Source organism: Lampetra fluviatilis, chromosome 2, assembly GCF_964198595.1.
Source record: "Lampetra fluviatilis chromosome 2, kcLamFluv1.1, whole genome shotgun sequence".
Lineage (NCBI taxonomy): Eukaryota > Metazoa > Chordata > Hyperoartia > Petromyzontiformes > Petromyzontidae > Lampetra > Lampetra fluviatilis.
In genome coordinates this window covers 21,566,592-21,591,410 of record NC_136276.1, presented here as the reverse complement: position 1 = coordinate 21,591,410, position 24,819 = coordinate 21,566,592, and the positions used below count along the sequence as shown (strand labels likewise).

General features: G+C 50.3%; 1 protein-coding gene across 1 annotated transcript in view; it reads right to left on the bottom strand.

Annotated features, from left to right (window-relative positions):
- Nucleotides 1-24,819, bottom strand: part of LOC144944084 (integrin alpha-8-like) — a 128,456-nt gene that overhangs the window by 79,690 nt on the left and 23,947 nt on the right. The window contains exons 7-13 of the mRNA XM_078872152.1: nt 18,709-18,834; nt 11,270-11,314; nt 9,585-9,628; nt 9,178-9,234; nt 7,354-7,406; nt 5,620-5,825; nt 2,475-2,666 (exon numbers count right to left, since the gene is read on the bottom strand). Of these exons, the coding sequence (XP_078728278.1) occupies nt 2,475-2,666; nt 5,620-5,825; nt 7,354-7,406; nt 9,178-9,234; nt 9,585-9,628; nt 11,270-11,314; nt 18,709-18,834 (723 nt within the window). The remainder of the gene's footprint in view (nt 1-2,474; nt 2,667-5,619; nt 5,826-7,353; nt 7,407-9,177; nt 9,235-9,584; nt 9,629-11,269; nt 11,315-18,708; nt 18,835-24,819) is intronic.

Here is a 24,819-nt window from a genome sequence, read left to right as displayed (position 1 = left end):
TTAGGTTTGCGTTGATTGAGTCTGCCCAAGCCCTGGGAATGAATGAGAACACCACACGTTTTTTCGCAATAACCGGTGGAAGGTGAATATTCACCAGCCTTGAGTAGGCAGCATGGCACATTTAAAATAAAAAGAATAACGGGGGAAAGTCGAGGCACAGCGGTTCGCGCAATTCCCTGTGAACCCAGTAACTTGAATGCTATAATAATATATTTATCCAGGAGAGCCACACTGAGACACGTGTCTCCTATTCCAGGAGGGTCCTGCACTGGATATTGTATTTGCAGCTGTTTTCAGCCAATTAATGATGAGTCTTTATGACACACGTGGGAGGAAACAGGAGCACCTGGAGATAACCCACACTCGAAAAGGGGGCAACACTCTATCACCGTACAGATGGACACAGATGGCGATTTATCCACTTGCTGTATCACCTCCTCCTGGTTAGCCAGGGTATGGCCCCTCCTCGATGCCCACGGGAAGAGAGTTTCGCATTCGTGCTGCGGTGATCCACCAACTCTCGCTGCTGCCTCGACATTGCAGGATGGCAGCTGGCACGTGCACCGTAAGCCACCACTGAATGTGATTCGGGCCTAGACATTGTACACCCCCCCCCCACTCTTTCCCTCCTTCACAAAAGTCTACTTGGCCGGCGTGGTGAAGTAGGCTCCAAACAAACCCACTTTAACAATTCGGCATGGTGCCTCTTGCTGAGCTCGGCAATAACTTTGCCAAATATTTCGCTGGTCTGCGCTGTACAAATGTCCACTGCCAGCATGCGCAAATGCCTCCTGTCAGAGTTCATCTCAGTGCTCAGTGTTTCCCATTTGTGTTCTTGGAATTGAAATGCAGTGGGAAGTATTGGAATTACATACACGCAGTTGAGCCATTCTGAAACTGTGCAACGGGTGGAGGTGCATTGGATTCTCTCCGGCACGAAATTGGCCCCTCGGCTGTACATTGTGTGTACGTTGAACTTCTTTTGCAGCGTATGTAGCAGAATTGAGCCGATTGTATGCAAAAAATCATTCCGCCAAAAAAGCGGCAAAACTTTGGCACAATTTGCAACTTGAATCGCGACCCGAGGTGCAAAGCGTTGAGTGCGTCGATGTAGAACGTGGTCGGGAACAACGTTCGAGTGAACACAATTTAAGTGCCGCACGTGCGTGGGTAGCATTGTGATACATGTGGCCAGCAGCTCCCGATATCACACATTCCTTTTGCTAACCGAGCTCGGATGGGCCGTGTTAACGTCGCACACTCCGTCCAAGCGGCTGTGTGCGCATGGTTAGGGGCCAGATGTGTCCACGGCTATAACCGGGCTCTCTGGCAGCTGACCCTGCTTTGTGTAATGAGGCACAGGCTCTGGGATATTACGCGTAAAATGCGAAGCCTCCGAAGCATTTACAATTTAGGTGGGTTTCACCCGTGAGCGTAAGAGTAATAATCATTTAAACCAACTTGCAGCTCTGCGGATACGTGCGTGCAGTCTGCAAATATTTTAAAATGAACCCAACTTAATACTGTATGCCGGAGAGGATATCGGCACGCCTAAACCACATTACAGCATCTACTGACAGGACCCGGTTTTCGATCAACTAGACGATTTTTACTTTACCAGGTAAGGCCCACTGAGCTATAGATATATCTTTTCAGAAGCGACCTGGCCACAAAGGGTATCTCAACGAAGCGGCTTATTACGTGGGAATTTATAGCAGTCAAATACTCTCAATGCACGTTTCTAAATGTGGAGAGAAAACCGAAGGACCCGGAGAAAAATCAACACGACCATGGGGAGAGTAATATGCAAACTGCAAATATATAGCAGCAGGCGTCAGGGTCGGGATCGAACCCACGACCTCCTGTATACCAGGCGAGGTAGTTAACATCTCCTAGCCACCACGTTATCTAAGGACAGTGACGATATTTTCTAAGTTAGTTGTGGGAAAATTAGAACCTTGCGACATGGGTTTTGTACCAAAGCAGCGTTTGCATTGAACTCATCGATTAAAATAGATTCTGACGCTCACGATTCAACCATCCAATCGTGTGAGTGACTATGCACTACATGGGGCGCTACATTCACCACGATGTTACAAAATTTATATATTTTTGTGAATGAAATCGTAACCTCGAAGTGTGACAATTCATCGAATCACAAAGCAGTGCTCGCCACATGTCCACTCGCAGTGGCTGTCTGCTGTGGATGCAGCGACGACCTTCATCTAACACCGACGAGTCGAACAGCCTCTTGGGAATTATTCTACGTGGGCCTTTAATCTCGTCATGCAGATGGCACTCTTCGGTAAAACATTTCCCAAAGAATTTCTTTTTTCATCGAGCAGCCGTTAACACTGAAGCCACGGACTCCGCCGTCCGTGCCGAGTGGCCGAGTGAGCACGTCGAGTGTTCGCTCATTGGTGCGGGAGCGGAGGGCGGTAAGGGGGGGGGGGGTGGTGGTGGTGCAAGCTCACCTGGGTACCCGTTCCCGTCCACGTCCACGGCGCCCCTCAGCGAGTAGCCGAAGCCGGGCAGAACGCCGGCAGACGCCCACTGTCCCTGCAGCACCTGCGTGGGAGAGGTCCTGAGGCCGTCCCGGCTGCCGCTGTAGACGTGCACCAGGCCGCGCTGGTCCTCCCCGCCAAACGGGGCGCCCACCGCCACGTCTGCGACGGCAACCGGGGACACGCGGGGGGCTGTTGGGGGGGGGGGGGGCTGAGCGCCCTCGCCGTCGTCTACAACCCCCCGAGGACTTACCCCCCCCCCCCCCCCACACCGGCTGCCAACATCTCCCCTCTGGTCTGACTCCACGTGCCGTCCGCTCCAGCGACCGACCGTCTGCTGGTCACGACTCCCGCTCGGGTCTCCACTCGGCCGCCGGTCGTTCTTCTCTGCGGCTGCCCCCGTGGTTTGTAATTCTTCCACCCCCCCCACCCACCGGTCGTCCGTGACATGGCACTCGCTTCTCCCTCGTCCAGCTGAAGCCAGAAGCTCTCAGAGGCTCTCCTCCCTCTCCTACTTCTCCTACCTCTCCTACTTTTCCGTCTCTTTTTGCGAAGCGAGTGAAATTCCCGCATTGGCGGCCTCTAACCCCTTTCACTACCAATAATGATTATTTCTTGTATCCAAAGTCCCTTCGATGTAAATTGTCCCCCAATGTGTTTATCTTTTTCCCAGAGCTTTGAGGTGCAGTTGCATTTAGCTTTGCCGACAATTCACACCGTCTTTGAATTATTGTCCCGTAATCAAAATGTGCGCTTCTCTCTGGCGATGGTTTTATCTGCGCGGACAACTTTCCCTGGGATGCTGTCCAATTTTGCCGTTGCTGTCAGAGCGATGATCCAGTGTTGTGCGGCGCTGAGAGTGCGCCGATGCTATTGGAGCTGTCCCACGAATTGCTCCCCGCTCTCTGAGCGGTCACAATCTCTGATGGGGGGGGGGGGGGTCACATTCTAAGCGGCCACATCAAGTGCTGATGCTATCTAATAATATAATCAGTGGGGCTGTGCGAGTCATACAGAGGAGGGGCTGCCAATGGATTGATGCTTTGTTTTAAACTGTCACTAAACTATGTTTTTAATTTTACCAGGTAAGGTCCACTGAGCTATATCCAGTAGCTCTATTTCAGACGCGACCTGGCTATCATAAGTGATAGCTCAACGAAGTTGCTTATCACGTAGACATTTTATTTCAGACAAATACTCTAAACGCATTTTGATTTTAAATGTGGAGGGAAAAAGCATAGGACCCGGAGAAAAATGCACGCGACCACGGGGAGAACATGCAAACTCCAAATATACAGCAGGCGTCAGGGTCGGGATCAAACCCATGGCCTTCTGCATACCAGGCGAGGTAGTTAACATCTCACCACCGTGAGGCAACAGTAATTGAAAATATGGAGTTGCTATCAACTACTTAAACACATTCCTGCGGAGGGAGCTGGTAGGAACGTTGGGTTGCTCGGTCAATGGCCAGGGTCAACGGCGGTGTGGTGTATTCCGCAAATATGCCCGACTGTGAGGGCGGGCACAAGCCGGCGTGAGTAGGTTAAACGTTGCGTTTTATAAGCGCACCACGGGGTGACCCAGCCCCTCCCCACCCAGCCCCACCCTCCCCACCCAGCCCCTCCCTGCACGACGGACACAATAACCCCCTGTGGGCTGGTGTAACCAGGAGGTTCCTACCAGTATAATATATAGCAATGCATATGTTTTAGTGCCGTAATACTGTTTTGACAGTTGCACACAAGCACAAACTCAGCACATTTCTCATTAACACTGTCCCAAAAGTAATAAACATATACACGGGCATGTGTTGAGCAATAACCCTTCAACTCTCGACTATAAAGCAAGGCCCTTACTCTCGAAGTCACTCGCTAAGTAGTATTTCCTATCAGGGTGGTGTTTTTCACGAATGTGTTGGGTTTATAAAATTTACGACGGTTTCCTCAACAGTGATGCCTCTTTATGTTATTTCTCAGTAACTTTTAAATTAACTGATTATATAAATTTAATATCTCATATTCATGGACACATCGTTAACATGCACGGCTGTTCCATGTTTTTCCACACTTCCTCGACGCATATGACGAATGTCTGGGTTCGATCATCGAATACTGGGAAAAGAACATGTTTCATTTCTTCAGTATTTGAAGCTGTACGCTTAACATTTTTTGTTAAGGCAATCAGAAGTTACTGAGAAGAAATATACAACACGATATCAAATCTCAGGATGTGACGACCGTCGCTTTTTAAGTTTCCAATCACTTTGTAATAGTATTTAACTTATATATTGTTGTGTTTTTGTGCTCTGCTGAACTTCCAGCGAGAATAAAGATCGCTTAAGAATTCCTCAACTCTGTAACACTTTATACCCATACTCTTATTCTAGATTTCAAGTTTATCCTGTACGTGCTCAGTGACCCAATAAAGAATTGAGGAATTAAATGAACTACCACAATGATGACTGCCTGTATCCGTCATATTGTCAATTACTCGAAATAACATTTCTCAAAGCACTCAATTAACAGGTCTTTATTTAGAACTTTAATGATTGAGTTTGTTATATGAGAAATATAAATGTAATAAAAAAAATCGACGTGATGCAGATCGTACGCTACATTGAAAACGAATTTCTTCAGAACTGTTTTGTTGTCTTTCGGTTGACTATGCACGGTGCGAAAGAAGTTCAACGTCACCGCCAGGGCCGGATCGAGGCACGGGGGCTTCAGGGGCTGCAGCCCAGCGGCCTCCGCCAGCCGGAGGGCCTCCAGAGATTCAAGTGAAAGGTCATTTCATTCGTGAAAGCTGCATTTTATTTGTTGTTAGCCTTTGAAAAATACAATTGCATTTTTCTTTAACTTTATTTTCCTTTTGAAAATATTACTGGGGGCCTCACGGTAACTGCAAGCCTAGGGGCCTACAAAATCTTAATCCGGCCCTGGTACACGTACAAACAAACATTGTGCCAAGTCCGATCGAGCCCCTGCCTGAGACCCAACTTCTCGGCGACGCTGGACGTGGCGCCCTCCCACAGGTCGAGCTCCTCGCCCACAGGGGCCTCCTCATCTCTCTCCACCACCACCACCGCAGTGCGTGCGGTCGCGGTGTCCCCGGGTACCGTTATAGCCGTCCTGGTCCAGGTCGCCCAGCGGGGCGATGGCGCTGCCGAAGCGCGTGTAGGAGTGGGGGCCGTCGACGGTCTGCGGCTCCCGGAAGGAGAGCGGCCGCTCCTGCAGGAACGCGTAGAGGCGGCCGACCTCGCGCAGCGAGCTCTCGGACACGCGGCGCATGAAGAGCGGCGCTCCCACCAGCACGTCGTCCAGCCTGCCGCGGAGACACGAGCAGCCGCAGACAGCTACGCACACAGCCACATACAGCCACATACAGCTACGCACATAGCCACACACAGTCACACACAATCACACACGCTCAAAGCCACACAGTCACACACAGCCACACATGCTCACACGCATGAAGCCTGTGGGATAGCACACTGCTAAGGCTACACTTTTGTAAAATTCATGACTGAGGTGCTCTAATTTACGGGTCCAGGGTGAAAAGTCTGGCACAGCATTTGGGATCATCTGGAGTTTGTGAATGAGGGATTTGGGGGCAGGGCCGTAGCAGAGAGGGGTTGCAGTAGTCGAGTCGGAAACGCGATGAAGACATGAATGAGGATTCTCAGGGGGTATCTGTGGTGAGGAGATGGGGGGTGCGGGCGACGTGCGTTGAACTTCTTTCACACCGTACGTAGCCAACCGCGCTAAACTGCGGTGCGGGGGAAGGACAACAAACTAAACACATGAAATGGAGGCGTGAGGTCCTGCAAGGTCCAGATAATTATGATAGGAATTATAATTAGCTTATTTTAGATTCATATTAACATTACCAATCCTGTGAAAAAACTCCCGCAGCCAACTAAAGATTGATTTTCCCATCAAAATACCATTATCTTTTTTTAAAATCTCCAATTCCATTTTTATCACCACATTTATCGATGCTAGCGGGTGCCGTAATGGACATTGATTGAAATTGATTTTGTAAAACAAAAAATGCAGATTGGATCAGGTGATTAGATCGACCACGCAAAGGATCAGATGAGATCTAAGTGAGATTGATGATATCACCCCAGTGGGTTCATTGGATCTTATCTGAACTGCCAATCCCTGGAATGTATCGTTATTAAACACAGGGAAAACGGTACACGTCTTAAAATGACGATTCATATATCTTACCGTCAAAAATATGTCAATATTACATGAAAACACCGCGTGGAATTAATTCTTTGAGTAAAAAATATCTGTTACTGCATGCTACTAACGTGTGTAGTCGATGTCCTCTCACTTGAACTGTCCCGGATTTGGGCTCGCCGGTGTTAAACGTTATTAAAACTTATCAATCGCTTATGCAATTTTATTTTGCGTTCTGTTTGGTTAAATTGTTCCTCCCTCCCCTCCCCTTTCTCCCATTATCCTCCCTCCCCCTTAATCACACTGCTGCCGATCGTTACCCCGACCGCGGTAGGGCGGTGAACTCGGATGCCCTCGATCGGTTCCCTGCTTATGAGGGCGCATTTCGCCCGGCCTGTTCATACGTTGTGCGTTGTTCCTCCCTCCTTGCGATATTCCCCTCTGTATTCTTAAGCAAATAAACAATAATAATAAAAAAAACGCTTGGAAAATAAAACGTATCAATCGCAATACTTCAAAACGATATCGCGAACTCCTCTTAAAAAAAGAATATAAAAAAACGTGTCCCTATCCAGAATCTCAAGGCCACACGACCTTCGGGGTATAAATGAAGGGCGCCGTTGGGTGGCGACCGTCCTGCCGCTCGCTCCCGCCGTACTCACCGGTCACCATTGACGTCCGTTACCGCCACGGCGAAGCCGAAGTAAGAAGCCATCTGCAGGGGGGAGAGGGACGCAAATGCGTGGCTGACGAGCGATGCTCGCTGCGGGTCGCACGCTCACAGCGGCGCAACTTACAGTATACTGTTGTCGTGGAACACGCTTTTTGTTTTGACTTAGAGCTTTCGTGATTGCAGGAATAACATATTCTATGGGTCTTTCGGTAAAGCCACCAGGTGAAGACGATTGATTGTGTTGCGATCGAAACGTCGTGATATTTTTTGTAGTATTTTTCTATCTCCGTGGCTTTACCGAAAGACCCATAGAATACTGCGTTTTGTGCTTAGTCTGTTGTCGCTCCACCGCACCTACGATTAGCACGGTTTGGCTACGTACGGTGCGATAGAGGTCCAAAGCACGTACGTGCCGTCACGCTCCGTTACCCAGCAAAGCCTCGCCGAGACTCGGGGCTGTTTCAGGAGGTTTCACAGTAGCGTGGCGATGTCGCTGCAGTGTGAGATCCCAATGGAGTGATCTGCAGGTATTTTATTACCACGGGGACGCTTGGTCAATACCAGTTGCATTGCATAGCTTTTAGTTATGTCACCAGCTGGCATTTAACGTTAAGATAGCGCGACAACGGATCCTGCTCACGATCGCAAGGCAGCGAGCCCAGACGCCCTCGTTCGATCCCGAATGTCGAGGGTGCATTACGTCGAGCTTGTTACGCATTATCTGCTATTTATTTCGTCCCCGCTCTTTGTGCAATCGACTTTGTATGATGGCTTCTTTCATGGCAATACGTAAAAAAAAATATACCGTGTAATCACAATGACGTAATTCATGCTACTTATGTGAGAACGTCGCTGCAACTTTCCAGAGAGGCCTGTGAAGGTGCAGCGGAATAGGCGGAGGAGGTAAAATGAATGAACGTCACTTTCAGACGGAGGGTCTGGGTCGTGATGGCAGCGCCGGGTGACTGGTGGCACGGAATCTCGAGACTCAGCGGCGGCAATGTGCCGGTGATTTCACCCCCCCCCCCTCCTCCTCTCCCACCCCCCACCCGCACTCCCAAAAATGGTGTTTTATTGATATTTACCACCGAAATTGTATTGATTTAGTGTTGTTCTTGATTAATGCAGGGGGCCTATTTTAAAAGCTTGAAATTTCCGGACCACCATCCCTGCCCCCTGGGAAGTTTCACTATCCGCCTCCGTCTACCGCCATCCTCGTAGCGAACAGACGGCTTTATTAGCCGCCCACTACGATCGCCGAGGCAGCAAGCGGGAATTAAACCTTTGACCACGGGGCCAGCCCAGCTGCCCTCTGAATAGACGAGGAGCTCGGATGGAGTGCTTTTAGCACAGCCTTGCCGAGCGCAGTCACCCACGTGGTGGCGTGCACACACGAGCACTCTGACAACAACATCAGCAGCATCAGCACAGCTGTTGTCGGCAAGCAGCAGTGGCGGCTGATGGGATTAAACTAAAACTTTATATTTTTAAGAGGTAAGGCCCCATTGAGCTACACAGCTCTTTTTAAAAAGCGACCTGGTTATCACAAATGATAGCTCAACGAAGTGGCTTTTATCGCAGCCAAATACTCGCAACACGTGATGTTGATTCTGCATGTGGAGAGAAAAACCGGAGGACCCGGTGAAAAAATCCACGCGACCGCGGGCAGAGAACGCAAACTCCAAATATACAGGAATCGTCAAGGTAGGGATCAAACCCACAGCCACCTGCATAGCAGGCGAGGGAGTTAACATCTCGCCACTGCGAGGAAGTGGTCGCACCGTGGGTTCTCTCTGACTCCTGTGCGTCTCACCTGCTCGCCGCTGAAGTTATGCACGGAGGTCATGTTGTCCGCTTCCAGGATCGCCACCTGGACAAATGAAGAATAGGAAAGAATGAGCGTTAAACCGTCAAATTTGCCCAGCGCAGTGGCTACGAAGCATCAGTGAGGGCATTGTCGGTGGTGCCCATGCCTTTCAGCTTTTGTTTCACGTTCCTTGTCGGTGCGTCTGGTGCGTACGGCGCAGCTAGCTGTAGCCACCGACTGCAAATTTATTTTCATTACCAAGTTCCCCACCCCCCTACGTTGATGTCCACTCCCTGTTGGCACGGCGTCTCGAGACGTCGTTGTGCATGTTAACGGCAACGGTGGAAGCAATGCTGCCGACTCGTTCAGCAACGTGAAGATCCAAGGCCAGGCCAGCGGCACGGGATACTTACATATCCCACGGAGCGCAACCCCTTGGGGACTCCTGTCACGTACTCTGCGGGGCAGGGATAGGGAGGGACATCGGTGCAGAGTCGTTAGCCAGATCCGTCTAGAGACCTCAGGCCGGATGCTCAACTCAACGCTGTGTTGCCCTGAACGTGGAAAGCCTCACTGAGTCTCAATACTTTTCGTTTCAGGAGGGTACTGCCAAGTTTGTGCAGGAGGGAGCGATGCTTCTTTGTGGTATCCCAATTGATGTTATTTTTTTTTCGGATACATTTTCAGTATTGACATGTTTTGCCCAATATCAGTTACATTTCTACGTTTTTATTTTACATTTTGGTAGGAAACTGGAGAAGCCGGAGTAAATCCATGCAGAGCAGGAGGAGAACAAACAAACTCCACGCAGAACGGCGTCAGGGTTCGAAATCGAACCCAGGCCCTTCTTGGTGTGAGGCGTGAATGTTACCACCATGCCACCACCCTGCCACCACCATGTCACCACCTTGCCACCCAAAATGCAAATCTGACGCCATTAAATTATGGGACCATGCTGAGAGCCACGCTTGAAATGTAGAGTATAATTGAATACCGCAGATTTTGTTCAAGATTGTAGATCTTCGGAAATGATATTACAGTATTTTCATTTTGGCAATAATTACATTTCTAAAAAGAGTAACATAACACATTTTAGTTGATCAATACAAAAAAAACATTTAATGTCCATTAATCAGCCAAAAGCCCATAGGAATATATTATAATTCTCAAACTGGAAACGTGAATCCATAAATAAATGTCCGCTTCACCACTGAAATTATAAAGTCATTCAGGTTCATCAGCCAATGGATCCATCTCAGACAGTGCTTCCCAGCAGTATTTGCTTAAACAGGCAAACCCAGGACATCAGCTACACGTCGCTGATGAGACTCATGAAGTCAACACAAGTGCAGCGTTTGCCTGCGTTGGGAAGTGCTCCTGTAAGTAAACATTGTTCCAGAAGGCCATCAGGCCGACGAACCTGAATGCCGTTTCACGGTATAGGTGGTAGTGAAACAGACCCTAACCTGCACGTTTATTTATTCACCTTTTTACCCAGACTGCCACAAAGTCAGGAAATTTTCACGCCGGCAGAAGGGCCTCCACTCGATGAGGTTCTTAGACAGCCACTCTCAGGGGCACTTTGTCTACTCTTCCGCGGTGGCCAGATGTCTTGTAAGAGGTGGGACTACCCACGCTTTATCTACAGACTGTGGTGTTACCATTTATATTGCCCGGTGGACAGAGGTGAGCGTATTTTAGAAACTGGAATTCACGGGTTGAACACGTGCGTTTTTCAAACCTAAGATGTGGCAGCGACAGAGTAGTGGGGCTAGGACTCTGCACAGTGTCACGGGGTTTGTGAAATCAGCTCTGTCACGTGAGGCATGCGGCTGCCGCTGTGATTCCCTTACAGCCATTACGGAGCTAATCAGACTGTGTACTCTGCTTCGTGGTGGGTGGGTGGGTGTGTGTGTGCAGTGTGCGCTGACCACTTTCAAACCAAATCGTGTGCTTATCCCTGGGCCACATTTAAAGGTAGAACTGACTTCTACGTTTACTTTTGTGCAGAGAAAGAATGTCCAGTGCAAATAATATAACAGACATAAATACCTTATATACATATGAACGTATATGTCAGCAGTGGCAGTGCAATTACCTTGCTGAAAATCACCAGTAAATTCTCCAACAGCCACAGAGTACCCTGTGCAAAAAGGAAACGTTATGAACACTGCATCGACCAACGAGGGAGCCACATTTAGAGGCATTTATGGCATCTGCATTATTTATGGACAGCGCACTTAAGTGACGTTCACGCGAATTTAAGGAATGGAGGCCGCCGTGCAAATCTCTGCAATCAGCGTCTGTGTTGGATGAGCCCAGGGCCGATGGAATCTTATCAGTAGTCGTGGTTTGCAAGTGGCACATTATCCAATCCTCTCCGAGGAAGGTTTGTGGTATTCATTGAACCGACTGGAGATCCATCTGCCCCGAGGTCACATTTGCGATGTCACCAATTCCCAGGGTCATGCTCCCTGCTGTGGGTCCTCATTGCCTCTGGGAGGCTGCCCTGCCTTTGGTAGTTGCACTCCACTCGGGGCAACTGAATGTCGGGATACACGAGTGTTGGATCCATGATACACGAGAGGGTAAGGAGGGGGGGGGCTTTCTGACAAGATCAGCGTTGGCTGAGGATGTGCGGCTCCTGCGAAGCTCACAGGAGAACGGGAACGACGACAAGAACCACCGAGGGGCGGCGGTGGTGCCGCACGCCGCTAGTGCACGCCTGGGGGTTCGGACCCCTTGCGGTGACAGCACCGGGGGTCGACTGCGAGCGCCGTACGTGGCCACTTGCGGCCTCTTTTTTTAGAAACTCAACCTCCATAGACCCCGAGTGGAGGGGCGTGGTCAGGGCGGTCACTTTTATCATCTCGCTTGTTTGCAAACGCCTACGTTTCTTCAACATAACGTATTTTGTTGGGTTTAGATCGCGTAAGTATAAATGTGTTGTAAAGCACCCACATTCCACCTGACACAGACAGTTCGTGAGGTTTGTCACGTGGAACAAAACGTGCCAACAACGAGTGACCACTTCAGCACCATCAGTGTGTCGGAGAGCAAACGCACAACATTTGCGAATTGAGTTCACGACGTTTCGCTGGCGATTGAAGAGTCGACTCTTCTTGAGACTGGCCATGCCGGGATTCACGAACGCAACGATGTAAACATCCAAGGAGACCGCTCCATCCCCCGGCTACTCGGCTGTAATCACACCCCTCTCCCCCCGTCCGGTGCGTGTGCCCCCGTCCTTACGACCACCGGACTGCACGCAAGGACTTTCTGATGCGCTTCTGCGGCCGCCTGGAATGCCCTTCCTTCCGATATCGGGAAGCCACTGGAGCTGTGCACTTATAAATCATCATCATCTCGATCGACAAACTCATTTCTTTATAACCAACTTCACGTGATTCGTTTGTTGTCCTTCCCCCCAGCACCTCCGATGAGCACGGCTGGCGATGCACGGTGCGACAGAAGATCAACGTACACGTCAGGGCCGGATCGAGGCACGGGGGCTTCAGGGGCTGCAGCCCAGGGGTCTCCGCCAGCTGGAGGGCCTCCAGAGATTTAAGTGAAAAGTTATTTCGTTCGTGAATGCTGCATGTTATTTGTTGTTAACCTTGTAAGAAATCCACACACAGGGAAGGTTGCACCGCCGTCTGGTCAGCCTGTACGTCCCAAGGCGGCGCAAGGCTTTGCCCGCACGAGGCTGCACGCGACTCCCATCCCGGGCGTTACGCGTGCAGAGACACGGGTCCGCACTTTGCTCGTGCGGGAAGTGAGCGTTTAGTCCTCGGGGCTCGCTCAACGTGCACACACACACAGAAGCCCAATGGCTGCTCTCTCAAAGTGAGGGCAGGAAACCAAGAGAGGGATCATATTCACGTTCCACTCTCCGTGCCCCCGCTTGGACCGCGCTGAGCGCGGGGGGTGGGGGGGGGCAGCGTGGTGGAGTTGGGGGGGTTGGGGGGGGCAGCGTGGTGGAGTTGCGCTGTCAGCCGACTCAGAAAGTTGGCGCATGTGGTTTGGCCATTTTCGCGGCCGCCCCTTCACGGCTCAGACACCGGCGCGTATCGCAATTCATTTTCCAGTTGACATCTGAGTGAAATAATAATAATAGTAGGTATCATTGCCCCACGTAGACCTGGCGTGCATTGATAAGTTTTGTTTTTAATACGTGAAGATGCGCCGACCAAAATAGATAATTGTTTGGCTTTTCCCCACCGTTTAGTTTATCCTTCCAATATTTGGATTCCATTGGAACTATGCGCTTTTAAATCTAGATTGAAAACTCATTTATTTAGAGAACTGCCTTTTGTGTTCGGTTTGTTGTCCTTCCCCCCGGAAACCCTGATTAGCACGGTTGGCTACGTACGATGCGAAAGAAGTTCAACATACACACATACATCTTCTACACTGACCTGGCGTTTGCGCTCCGCGCTCGTGTGTGCGCAAAACCAGACGCGTCAAACGAAGCGCGCGGCCGCGTTGGCAGTGATGTGGAAGCACAGGCTGAAAACCCATTACCACCATCATCATCATCATCACCGCGCTGCCCTGTAACTGAATAACATTTTTGGGCAAAGTCTCTTCCTCCCCTGGCAATTGCCCAAAACGTTAGCTTCATATAAACATTTAATTTATAAGGCCACGGCAGTAAACTATCGAGTAAAGTAGACGGTACTGTATCGTGCGTACACAGTCGTGTTCCAGCGTAGCATTGTGGCCAGAGTGTAGCTCATGGAGTGAAGCAGCGTGCTCGTAAGACCATGGACCGCACCACCACAAACTCTAACCCCCCGAGTGGAGTCGCGTGGCTGGTACAATAAGCGACGCTCACGTCTGCGCGACAACAAAATGGAACTTGAGGCTCTGAGCGAAACAAGCGACCGCCCTTCACGAACCGGTGACCCCCGCAGTGGCCGTCTCCACCGAGGACTCGCTCTCAACGGAGACGTATGGAGTCGGCACGAATCGCTCGGAACCAACAACGGGAATAAGCACTGCCCCCCCCCACCCCAGGCTTGTTGGAGCATGGGACGGCTAAGCCCGTACGCGTGCGGAGGGCAGGCGCCACGTGGGCATTGCACGGGCCACGTGCGCAGAGGCTTTCCATTGACCGCTGCTTCACAACGTGCTCTGGTGAGCACTGCAATGTCAACGATTGTCTCTGCGCCAGTGGTTCTTAACCTTCGCCGCAGCCTTGTACCCCTTGGGTTCTCAATGGTTGATAAAGGCACAATGTTAACACGTAGGGGCTTGATGAAACGAAGTAGTTGTATTCACGTACCCGTGCTTAAGTTGTGTTTCGATGATTTACCTTCTAAAAACATCTGGCCGTGACTCGCACCCCCAGGAAAGGGCATCTCGCACCCCCAGGGGGTGCGTGCACGCAGGTGAAGAAGAACCACTGGTCTACGCCGATGCCCCTCGTCTGAACATCCCCATCTCTACCTCAAAGAATTCGATATCACCGTCCGAATCTCCAACACAGTTACCGTGTTGGCAACGTCACATTGCTGTGCATACTCCCTGGAACAAAAAAGAAAAACGAGCGCTGTGGCAATTTAAAGACGAAGTGGATTCTTGCCCTCCCCACGGAGAGCCGGCGGTGGAGCCGAGCAATGAGACGCGCGCGAAAATACGCGGCATACCCCGAGCGAAAAACGTGCTAGACATGTTTAAGGAAATATACTAAAGCAGTCAAAACATTCATCGCTACTGCTGCTGCTGCTTGTGCAGACGTAGGGATGGGCTTTGTTGAGGAGGCCACGGGAATTTCGCTGGCCCCGCCTCCTGTCTGCCTCTTCGGGAGTCGCTGCGAGGTGCACGCGACGAACGGCACCTTGGGCTGTGTGCATGAAACGTCTGCACAAGTCACCGCGCGTGATGAAGCTGTGCTGCTTCCTAGTAAAGACTTTCTGAGACCCTTAGATATATAGCATATCCAACTACTTAATATTTTACGATATACGCGAGTACAGCTTAACTGTTATGACATAGTTTTTTTTTTTTAAGGCAGCTCATTTCTGCTCAAATGAACCATGGCATGGCGCTCATCGCGTGTTTATAGCCTCTGAGCCAATGTTGGAAAATCCACATTCCTATGGCGGGCGTGAGTCTATCCGTAGGGTAGCCACTGTTGGCTTCCCACGAAGTGGCACTCATTTACGGACCCCCCCGAATGTTCGAAGGGCCGAGTTGGCACCCAATTGGGGTTCTGAACTCGCACCGTTCTCTCGGTCGTCACGGCCAATTCACTTTCCCTACGACTACTCCACTCGGTTACATCCCGAAACGCCTCAGTGAGTCTCAGGACTCTTTCACAGGAGGGTCCTGCCAAGTGTTCATAGCCGCGGGGTGGATGTTGCTGCGTGTGGTCCCAATTGAGCAATGTGCAGGTAATTTTTTTCCGAAATTGGGATGTTTTGGCCAATACCAGTTGGGGAATTTGCGGTGTACATTTTCAGCATCGTCTTGTTTTTGTCAGTACCAGTTCAGTTACATTGTGTATTATATTAGCAATGGGAGGAATCTGGAGAACCCGGAGGAAACCCACGCAGAACAGGGGGAGAGGGAACATGCAAACTCCACACAGATAGGCGCCCAGGTCCTGAATCCAACCCAGGCCCTTCTTGGTTACAAAAATCTCTGCATGCGTCCAAATATATAATACACGGTCTACACCCTCAGTGAGAGCACCGTGAGGGAGAGAGAGGAAACAGCGCACTTCAGGGATGCTCGCGACAATTATGTTCACAACGATCGACTAGATTAAAGTTAAATTTGGGGCATCGTCATGAAATGTAATCGCATCAATTTCAACAAATCGTTTCACTCCACCCCAAACCTTTGTTAGGATTGAGCGAAATAAATAGCAGTGAATGGCCTCTCTCCGAATGCTATCGTCAACATGTTTAATGATTCTTGTATACGAGTCAGAAATCGAACCCAGGCCCTTCTTGCTGCGAGACACGAGTGTCACCACCCTGCTACGTAACTTTAGTATCGGCCAGTTCTAACATTGTGGGAAACACTTGACACCCCGCCATAGGAATGTGTAATTTCCATCACTGGCTCAGGGCTGCCGTCATTGGCGATGAACACCCCCCCCGCACCCCCCGACAACCGTACGAGCGTCGAGGCCCTTGGGAGTCTGACCCTGTCACCTCCACCGAACCCGTATCCCTGGCGCGGCTTCAAGAGAGCCTTGTGGTCCAAATAGGCTAAACAGGCTCTCGGCCAGTTATACCCAATGGTTAGGAATGAATGAACCTGAACCGACCATTGGCCATTGATCGGCGGCAACAATGTTCGTTCGCCTCGCTGTCAGGAGGCGTTCATCCTTCACATCCGCGGCGGCGGCAGCGGCGGCGGCGGCTGAGGGGCCGCGCCGCCGGGCCCCCTGAGCGAGAGGGCGGCCTGCGTGTCGGCGAGCTCTATAATGGCGGCCTCTGTTCGGTCGGCGCAGAGGCACGGCCGCCGCTCCGAGCGCTCGTTGTTAAGCGGGGCAGGCGTTGTGGGCCCGCGGCGGCGAGACGTTAACTACCTCGCCTAATGCACAGGAGGCCGTGGGTCCGATCCCGACACTGAACGCCTGCTGCATATTTGGAGTTTGCGGTGTCTCTTTCTCTCTCTCTCCGTGTGGTCCGTGTGGATTTTTCTCCGGGTCCTCCAGTTTTTCCCTCCACATTTAGAATCAATATCACGCATTCAGAGTATTTGGCTGCTACAAATTTCCACGTGATAAGCCACTTCGTTGAGCTATCATCTGTGGACAGGTCGCTTTTGAAAAAGAGCTATAGAGTTTAGTTTTAATAGTTGTGTACACAACGTGCGCTTGCGGTGCTGCGTGTTGTAACGCTCTGGCTGACAGCGCTTATTGTGTCACTACAGGGGGCTCCGATCCCCCCGCAGAGTGGCGTGGAACGTGAGGCAACGTCCGTTCCAAGCTCCACGCTGTGCTCGCTCACACGCGTGTGGCTGCCGAGTTGCAGAAATCACTGCGACTGGGCAATGTCCCACGTGTAACGAGTGATGTACAAGATAAGGAAGGGCAAACATTGAAATAAAGCCACCCTGTCAATTTGTCTAGTTGAGGAAGCTTTTACAATCTTGATTTGAAGCTTTCGTGACTGCAGGAATTCATACTATTTGGTTATTTCGGTAAAGTCACGTAGATAGAAAAATAACTAATAGATCACGACGTTTCGATAGCAACACAAGCCATCGTCTTCAGGTGGAACAATACAGCAGGCGGACTGCTCAGGCAGGAGGAAACGTAGTGAGAGAGCGACTGATCGGGAATTGAACACAGGAAACCCTTCCTACTGTGAGGCACAAGTGTTTACGACTGCACCACCACCACCAATCGGGCAACAATACCTTGAGCCAAAACGTTTCCGCTTGAAGTGGAAACTCTTGTCATTTGGTTATCAATCATCTCAATTGCATTTCCCTGTCGTCGTTTAGAGTTCCATCGGTGGCAGTCTGAGCCTCCGCCTCCCGGTGGGCGTTGGCTCACTCGACTAGCAATGAGAGAGATTTTCACTGCCAGCCTCCCGCACTCCGTGTGCGACACAATACAGACACTCCTCTACTTACGAACACTCGACTTACGAACTTTCAGAGATACGGACAAACCCGTCCCGTACGTCCAGTTGCCTGTTTCTGACTGAAAGTCGTAAGTTCAACCGCTGTGCAACAGATGGCGGTGGTGGCATATACATCTGCAGAACGTGAAGAACCAGCGGCATCTACATCTACAGGAGATTATACAACTTTTGAAGTGTTTAGTGTACATGCCGTACAACACGTTTTGAATCGACAGGGGTAAAGTTGGAATTACGAATACATCGACTTAGGAACAGACCTCTGTGAATCTAACTCGTTCGTAAATAAGAGTCGTCCTTGTATCTCCGCTTCTCCACCGGGACTCTGCAGGTAAAAAAAAAAGAACGCGAGCATAGCGGCGCGCGCGATCACCTACCGGAGTTTGTCGGTTTATTTTACAGATGAATGGCCGTTGTTTAAGAGCAAGCATGCGGAAAGCAGAAACGGCGGAAAGGGGGGAAGATTGTTTGTTGAATTTACTAATCGCGACCGCCGAGGCCACGAGGGCAGGGACGCGTTTTAATGGCACCACATGTTTCAAAAAGGACATTCCTTTTTGGTTCCTTGGGAGCGACCACTTAAAAAGCCTGCGATCCAGAGAAGTCTCGATAACATTGGGCCCCGCACTCATTACTACCGTTAATCTCCCTCGCCTAATGTATCCATCACCGTTGTCCGTAAACAGAAGGTCACGGGCGTTGTGATGAATGCAGAGGCGCTGCATGTAGGCTTGCCGTGGCCTGGCCATGCATTACGCTAACTCGGAGTGTCCAAGACGCCAATTATCTGTAATTCTGTTTGTCTGGATGGAAGAGAAACGGCCCCACGTGGGTAGGCGACATGGGGGGTCGTCACACTCACCCGTGTGGGGGTCCGTCACACCGCGACACTCACCCATGTGAGGGTCCGTCACACCGCGACACTCACCCATGTAGCTGTCGTCGTGCGAGGACTGCCGCGCTCGGCTCTGCGTCTCCCCCTGCACCGCCTGGTTGATGTACGTCTCGTTGTGGCTGCCCAGCACCGCGCGCAGAGGGGCCGCGATCAGCTGCCCTGAACACGGCCGACAACAATCGCCACCGTCGGTTCAAACGGCCCCGGGGGACATCTCCCACGAGGAACTAGAAACAAAGACAAAGGTTACCCCCCCCCTCCCCACCACCACCACCCCCAGGTAGCCTCCGCAGGCTGTTAGGGGCAAGTGCTGTACCGTTAACGAGCAACTAATTAAGGCCGACACGGGGAAAACGAGGGCCATTGTCTGGCCAGCACCACCCCCGGCCGGCCGGTCGGCCTTTGCCTCCCCAGGGGCTGATGTTTACACCCCACACACACCACACGATCAGCACGTGGCACACACCGCACCAGGCTCTCGGTTTAAGTCCGAGTCGGCCTAGAGGAGGAGGCCCAGGGCCGTTTAAAGATATTCATCACGTGCTGGTGGAGCGGTGCGCGCCACGCGTTGCGCGACCAGCAGCTTCTTATTGTTTTTTTAAATCACCGAGGGCGATTGTCAAATTTCAACCACTGGCTGAAAGTCCGTAAATGGTAATGATCACTGCCCCTCACGCATCAGAACAACAACAATAACAACGACAATAAGTACGGTATTATAATTAGCATTATAACGAGAGTAAAATACTCCTTTAGTCAGCAAGCAGCGTGTGGGCTGCTGGCACAGGCGTCGTTTAGGGGCAGATTCCCGTGTGCAAGGGATCCCTGTTTGTCATGGGGATGCTAACAAGCGCTGCCCGGGACACGTGTTAGCCCCCAGTACATCCTGGATCCCTGAAGCCACCGTAGACTCTTACGTGTGCCGCGACAAGAACAAGCATTGATTCTTGAACCGAATCACAACCCCCGCTGATTGTGACTCGTGGGTGGAGCGTTGCTAGCCGGGAGAGAGACTATGGGCAAGGCATGGAAGGGAGACGCAGCCTACAGCGGAACCACTGTGGGTTTATTTTTCTCTCTCTCTCCAAAAAAAGCCGTCCACGTGTTTGCGGCAATAGTCGCCGTGCTTGTTTGGTTGCGTTTGGACAGCGAGTTCTGACCACAAAGAGGGACAGGGCCGGTTATTTACGCCTCACGGCGGAGCTGGCGATCCGAGGAGATGTCGTGGTGATGAGGAGGAGAGTGGTGTGAATAAGACGACAGAGCGGTAGAGCGAGAGGAATGTCTGTGGTCGTCAGCTGAGCTACGCGAGTCTCTCTTGAGCTGGCATCAAGTTGACAATAAATTAATGCCTCTCCTCCATTGCTGCGATTTGATACACTTTATGAATCAGTGTTCTTGGCTAATTTTCGGCGGAGGGAAACTTTCGCCGATGGGACATCATCAAGTATGAGGGCCGCCACACATTTTAAACCGTTGTGGTTTGACAGCAGCACGATGATGATGATGGGGGGGGGGGGTGTTCACGTGTTGTCTATTGTCGGGAGCTCACGTCAGGGACCGCGCTAAAGGCCACCAGGGGCAGCCAGTGGCTCGCGGGCCATGCAATGAAGCACACGAAGCAATATGAAGTACAATAAAGTAGAACATGATCTGTCCTGGATGATACACGGAGGGCGGCAGGGAATATGAACACCTACAACACAAGCTGGAGCACTGTGGCCTCTTATTCAAAGGAACGCTTCCTCGTCGATTGTCGTCTTCGCCACCATCGCTCCCTGCAAGCAGGCCACGTGCCGGGTCACCTTGTGCCACACAGGGACGACTGCCACTGGGGGTGCCCCTTCCATCGTGTGAGATGAGATGCGATGTAAGTCGCTTATCGTGTATAAAGTGCTAAGACGTCCCGGCGTAGAGGAGGGTGCTCCATCAACAAGAAGTCGTCATCATCATCATGGCTAATTGCCTGAATTTAAACCGGAGCTCTCAGCGGTGCTTAACTCAGTGGCGTTTACCCCACGAGCCGCCCGGGCCACCGCATATTGGGGGTGATTGCGTCCTCATCGCGAAGTTAAGTTTAATGTTGGAAACGTTTAGGACCTGGTTCTTTACGGCGGTAGCCGACCGGCGATGAGTAACGTCGCTCGCACGCCTCGAGCTGCGGTGCGCGGAGAGACGCACGCGCGTGGCCACGCCACCAACGCGACTCAGTGCCAGATTAAGCTAGTCCGGGGCCTGTAGCATATCTTACAAAGGGGCCCTAATTTTTTTTTTTTAATACATAAATATTAAAACACTTAATTTAAACTTGCATAGTAAAGTCATTGCATTTTTTCATTTGCTATACAGCCAGATAATACGACAAATCGCTAACCTTAAACACCCAGTCGTTCATAAAAGTCGAAGGCAGCATAGTACTATAGTAATAAAGCAAGTGCAAAATCACTGAACCGGAATTGATAGCTTGAAAGCATTTAGTGCGGGTCCCTTGAAAGTGTGGGGCCCGTAGCATGTGTAGCTACTTGTGCTACTGGGAGAATCCGGCACTGCCGCTACTGCCACCGCCGCCGCCGTGTTCTTGTGAAATCCTACCGAACGGTGCGAGCGTGAGGTTTCAAAGCGGCTTGCGTGGCGGGCCAGCAAGGGGACGAGTAACACGGCGGGGTCAACAGGCAGGTGGGGCTCGGAACATCGCGAGGGGGTTCAAAGCATCGCCGAGCGTAGAAGTGGTGGTGATGGGAGACTAAGTTTGGAGTTTGCGTGTTCTCTCTCTCTCTCCGTGCTCGCGTGGGTTGAAGAATCCGGAACCAAACCCTGAAAACTAGCCACGGTAAGCGAGATGTTAACTACCTCGCTTGGTATACAGGAGGTCGTGGGTTTGCTCCCAACCTAGACGCCTGCTGTATATTTGGAGTTTCCATGTTCTGCCAGTGGTCGCGTGGACTTTTCTCCGGGTCTCCCGGTTTTCCCCTCCATATTTAGATAAATGCGTTTAGAGAATTTGGCTGCTATACATTTACACGTGATAAGCCACTTCTTTGAGCTATCATTTGTGGCCAGGTCACTTCTGAAAAAAAATGTCGCAGTGGGCCTCACCAGGAATTGATTTGTAACGAGTTCTGTTACATCGGTATTGCTGTGTGGAACTTTATCGCAAGATACTGCACAGTTCTGATGTTTTAGTTTAAATGGAGACAACAGGGGTGACAATGAAACACAGAGGCAAGAGGGTCAGACATAACCCAGTCCTCAAACAAGACAACTCTCGACTTGATCCTGTTAAGAGGGTTTTGAGTTGACTGGCGTATCAGAACAAGCCCTCTCTCGTAGGGCTTCATGAGAAATATCATTCAAGAAACCCTCGTCTGTCCCACGCGATTCGTCGTATTTGATCTCAATTCTGGCTGTGCGAGCCACGGCCCGCGGAAACGACCACGTGCACTCACATATCTGCATGCCGCATCCTCTGCTACCCGTGGCCGCATATCCTAGTAGCAAAAGTAGCTACGTACGCTACGGGTCCCGCACTTTCAAGGGCCCCGCGCTAAATGCTTTCAAGCTATCAATTCCGGCTCAGTGATTCTGCACTTGCTCTATTACTCTAGTACTATACTGCCTTCGACTTGTATGAACCACTGGGTGTTTAAGGTTAGCGATTTGTCATATTGTCTGGCTGTATAGCAAGTGAAAAAATACAATTGACTATGCAAGTAAAGAAATTGTGTTTTAATATTTGTGTGTTTTCTTTTAAGTAAGGGCCCCTTTATAACATATGCTAGAGAATCAGCACTAGCTTAATCCGGTACTGCGCATATTCACAGCCACGGTGGCTACGAATTCAAGCTGCTTCGTGGCCGATGTGAGAAACGACCTTTACCAGAGAAGGAGCGCGCTACTTAACTTGTTGGCTTTACAGCCAAATTGTCACAACAGCGGTGAGTACGTGACCTGCAATATAACGTCCATTTGTGTGGTGATGTTATTAAAAGTACATTTTGCTGAAATTATCGAGCCACTTTTAAAAATAAATATAATGTGAAGGGGAAATACAATAATATTTTGGGGGCGTGAAATGGGTTGTGTTTTTTTGTCCATTGCTCTATTCAAAGAGAATTGTGAAAGTGGTTTTAACAGGTCCATAACATACGGAATTTACGTATTTCACACCGTCACTTTGTATTTCTTTTAAAATTGGTTCCACACTGAGGCAGAAGCAACACAAAAGAATCAATAAACGCCACCGTGAAGCCTTCAAACGCCAAACACAAACATTAATGATTTGAAAAACAGAACAGAAATCAAAGGCCCTGGGCATGCCTCGCATTTCACAGTTACTTAATTTTCCTCGACCTCGCTGCCCTCAAAGGGTGGAATCTCAGTGACAGGTCAGGGCACAGAGGCGATCCCACCTTAGTGGCAGCTATAGGCCCACAGCAAATCCACACAAATCCACATGCCTGCCACGCCAATTACAAGACAGTCCCCCCCCTGTTTCCTCGATTGAGACGCTGCTGATAGGGTTTCTTAAGTGAGAAAACGTCTTAGGAACACAATTGTTTAATGCACTATGTGGTGTCAAACACAACACGTCTTTTTCTATCCAAACAACTTCAGATAAACGTCTGTCCGTGATTTTCGTGAACTGTTCAAGTCCGTAATGCGGGGAAGGGAAAAAAACTACTATGAAAGAAAAATGAAAGCATATGGGAGATGATTTGTTACCGGCAAGATAGAAAATAAATAATACCCAGAGACGTGATTTGTAACTTAGAACAATAGCACTGCAGGATTTTGACATAAATTAAAATGTAGATCGTAAATTTTGCAATATATCAGGGTGCTTGCTTTATAACGTCTACTTATAACGCGTTGATTTGCACACACGTCTTCAGCGAAAAAAAAATAAGAGTCAAACTTGTTTCACGTGAAAGTCAAGTGTACGTCTGCGACGCGTCATCGCCACCAGAGCACACCGAAGTTGATCTCAGGGATCAGCGAGCAGAGACGCGAGTCACCGTGGGTTTGTCAGTTTGACACGTGGGCATTCGCGACCAACACCTTCGAGTCACCGTGGGTTTGTCAGTTTGACACGTGGGCATTCGCGACCAACACCTTCGCAGGCGAAGGGACTCGTCGCAAACGACGTCGTCACATCGGACCCCTCGATTTAAGGAACGAAACGGGACGATTTCTCCACAGATCTGGCTGTCGCCTGATGATGCCGGTTGTATTTACTGGCGAAACGTCGTTCTCGGATTTGCTGTAACTAGTAACGAATTGGCCAACGTTTTGTTTACGAGACAAACCTTACTAATGGGCTGTGTCGGGTGGCGGCGGGTTTAGCGACACATTTATATTTTTACGCGATCTTACCCAACAACAACAACAACAACAAAAAACCTCTGTTAAGCACCGTGGTTTGTGTCCGCGGCAAAAAATCGTGCTGGCAGGAATATATTCACAGAGTGAGTTGCGGGGGTGGGTCACGTGTTACTTTGTCGTCCTTCTCCCGCACCACCGATAACGATCACGGTTGGCTACGTACGGTGCGAAAGAAGTTCAACATAGAGTGCACACACAAGTGTGTAGGATAAACGCAACTATTTATTATAGGCGCGATCGACAGCCCGGCGTAGTTCATTTTGTCAAGATAAACAAAATTATGGCATTGTTAAAATAGAAAGATAGCGCGGTTATTTAACTGCCGTATCATTCCATCAGATTTAAGATTTTTCATATCGGGGCTCACGCTGTCAGCGAACTCTCCGGAATCAGCACAAGCGAAGTGACATCCAGGGGTTTTCACTTCCCACGTCAACAGGATGCTGCGTTTTGACCAATTGCTTGCAATGATGTCTCGTTGCTGTTGTTGTGGTATACGGGGGCATAGTTTTGACTCCATTATTGCACGTTGTGAGGCCGTGTTTGCTGCGTCAATCTGCGTAGATAGTGATTGTGTGTGTGCGTCGAGTGATTGCGTGTGTCCAGTGATTTTCTGCCGTACGGTGATATTTTTTTTTTCCGCCGTTAAAAATTTGCGTGGAAATACCACACAAGTTGGCTGCCGCCCGCTTTCATGTGACCGGGGCGAATTTCATTGCCCGTGCGTGCGTGTGTTCCTCCATTGACGAGAGATCGATGTGC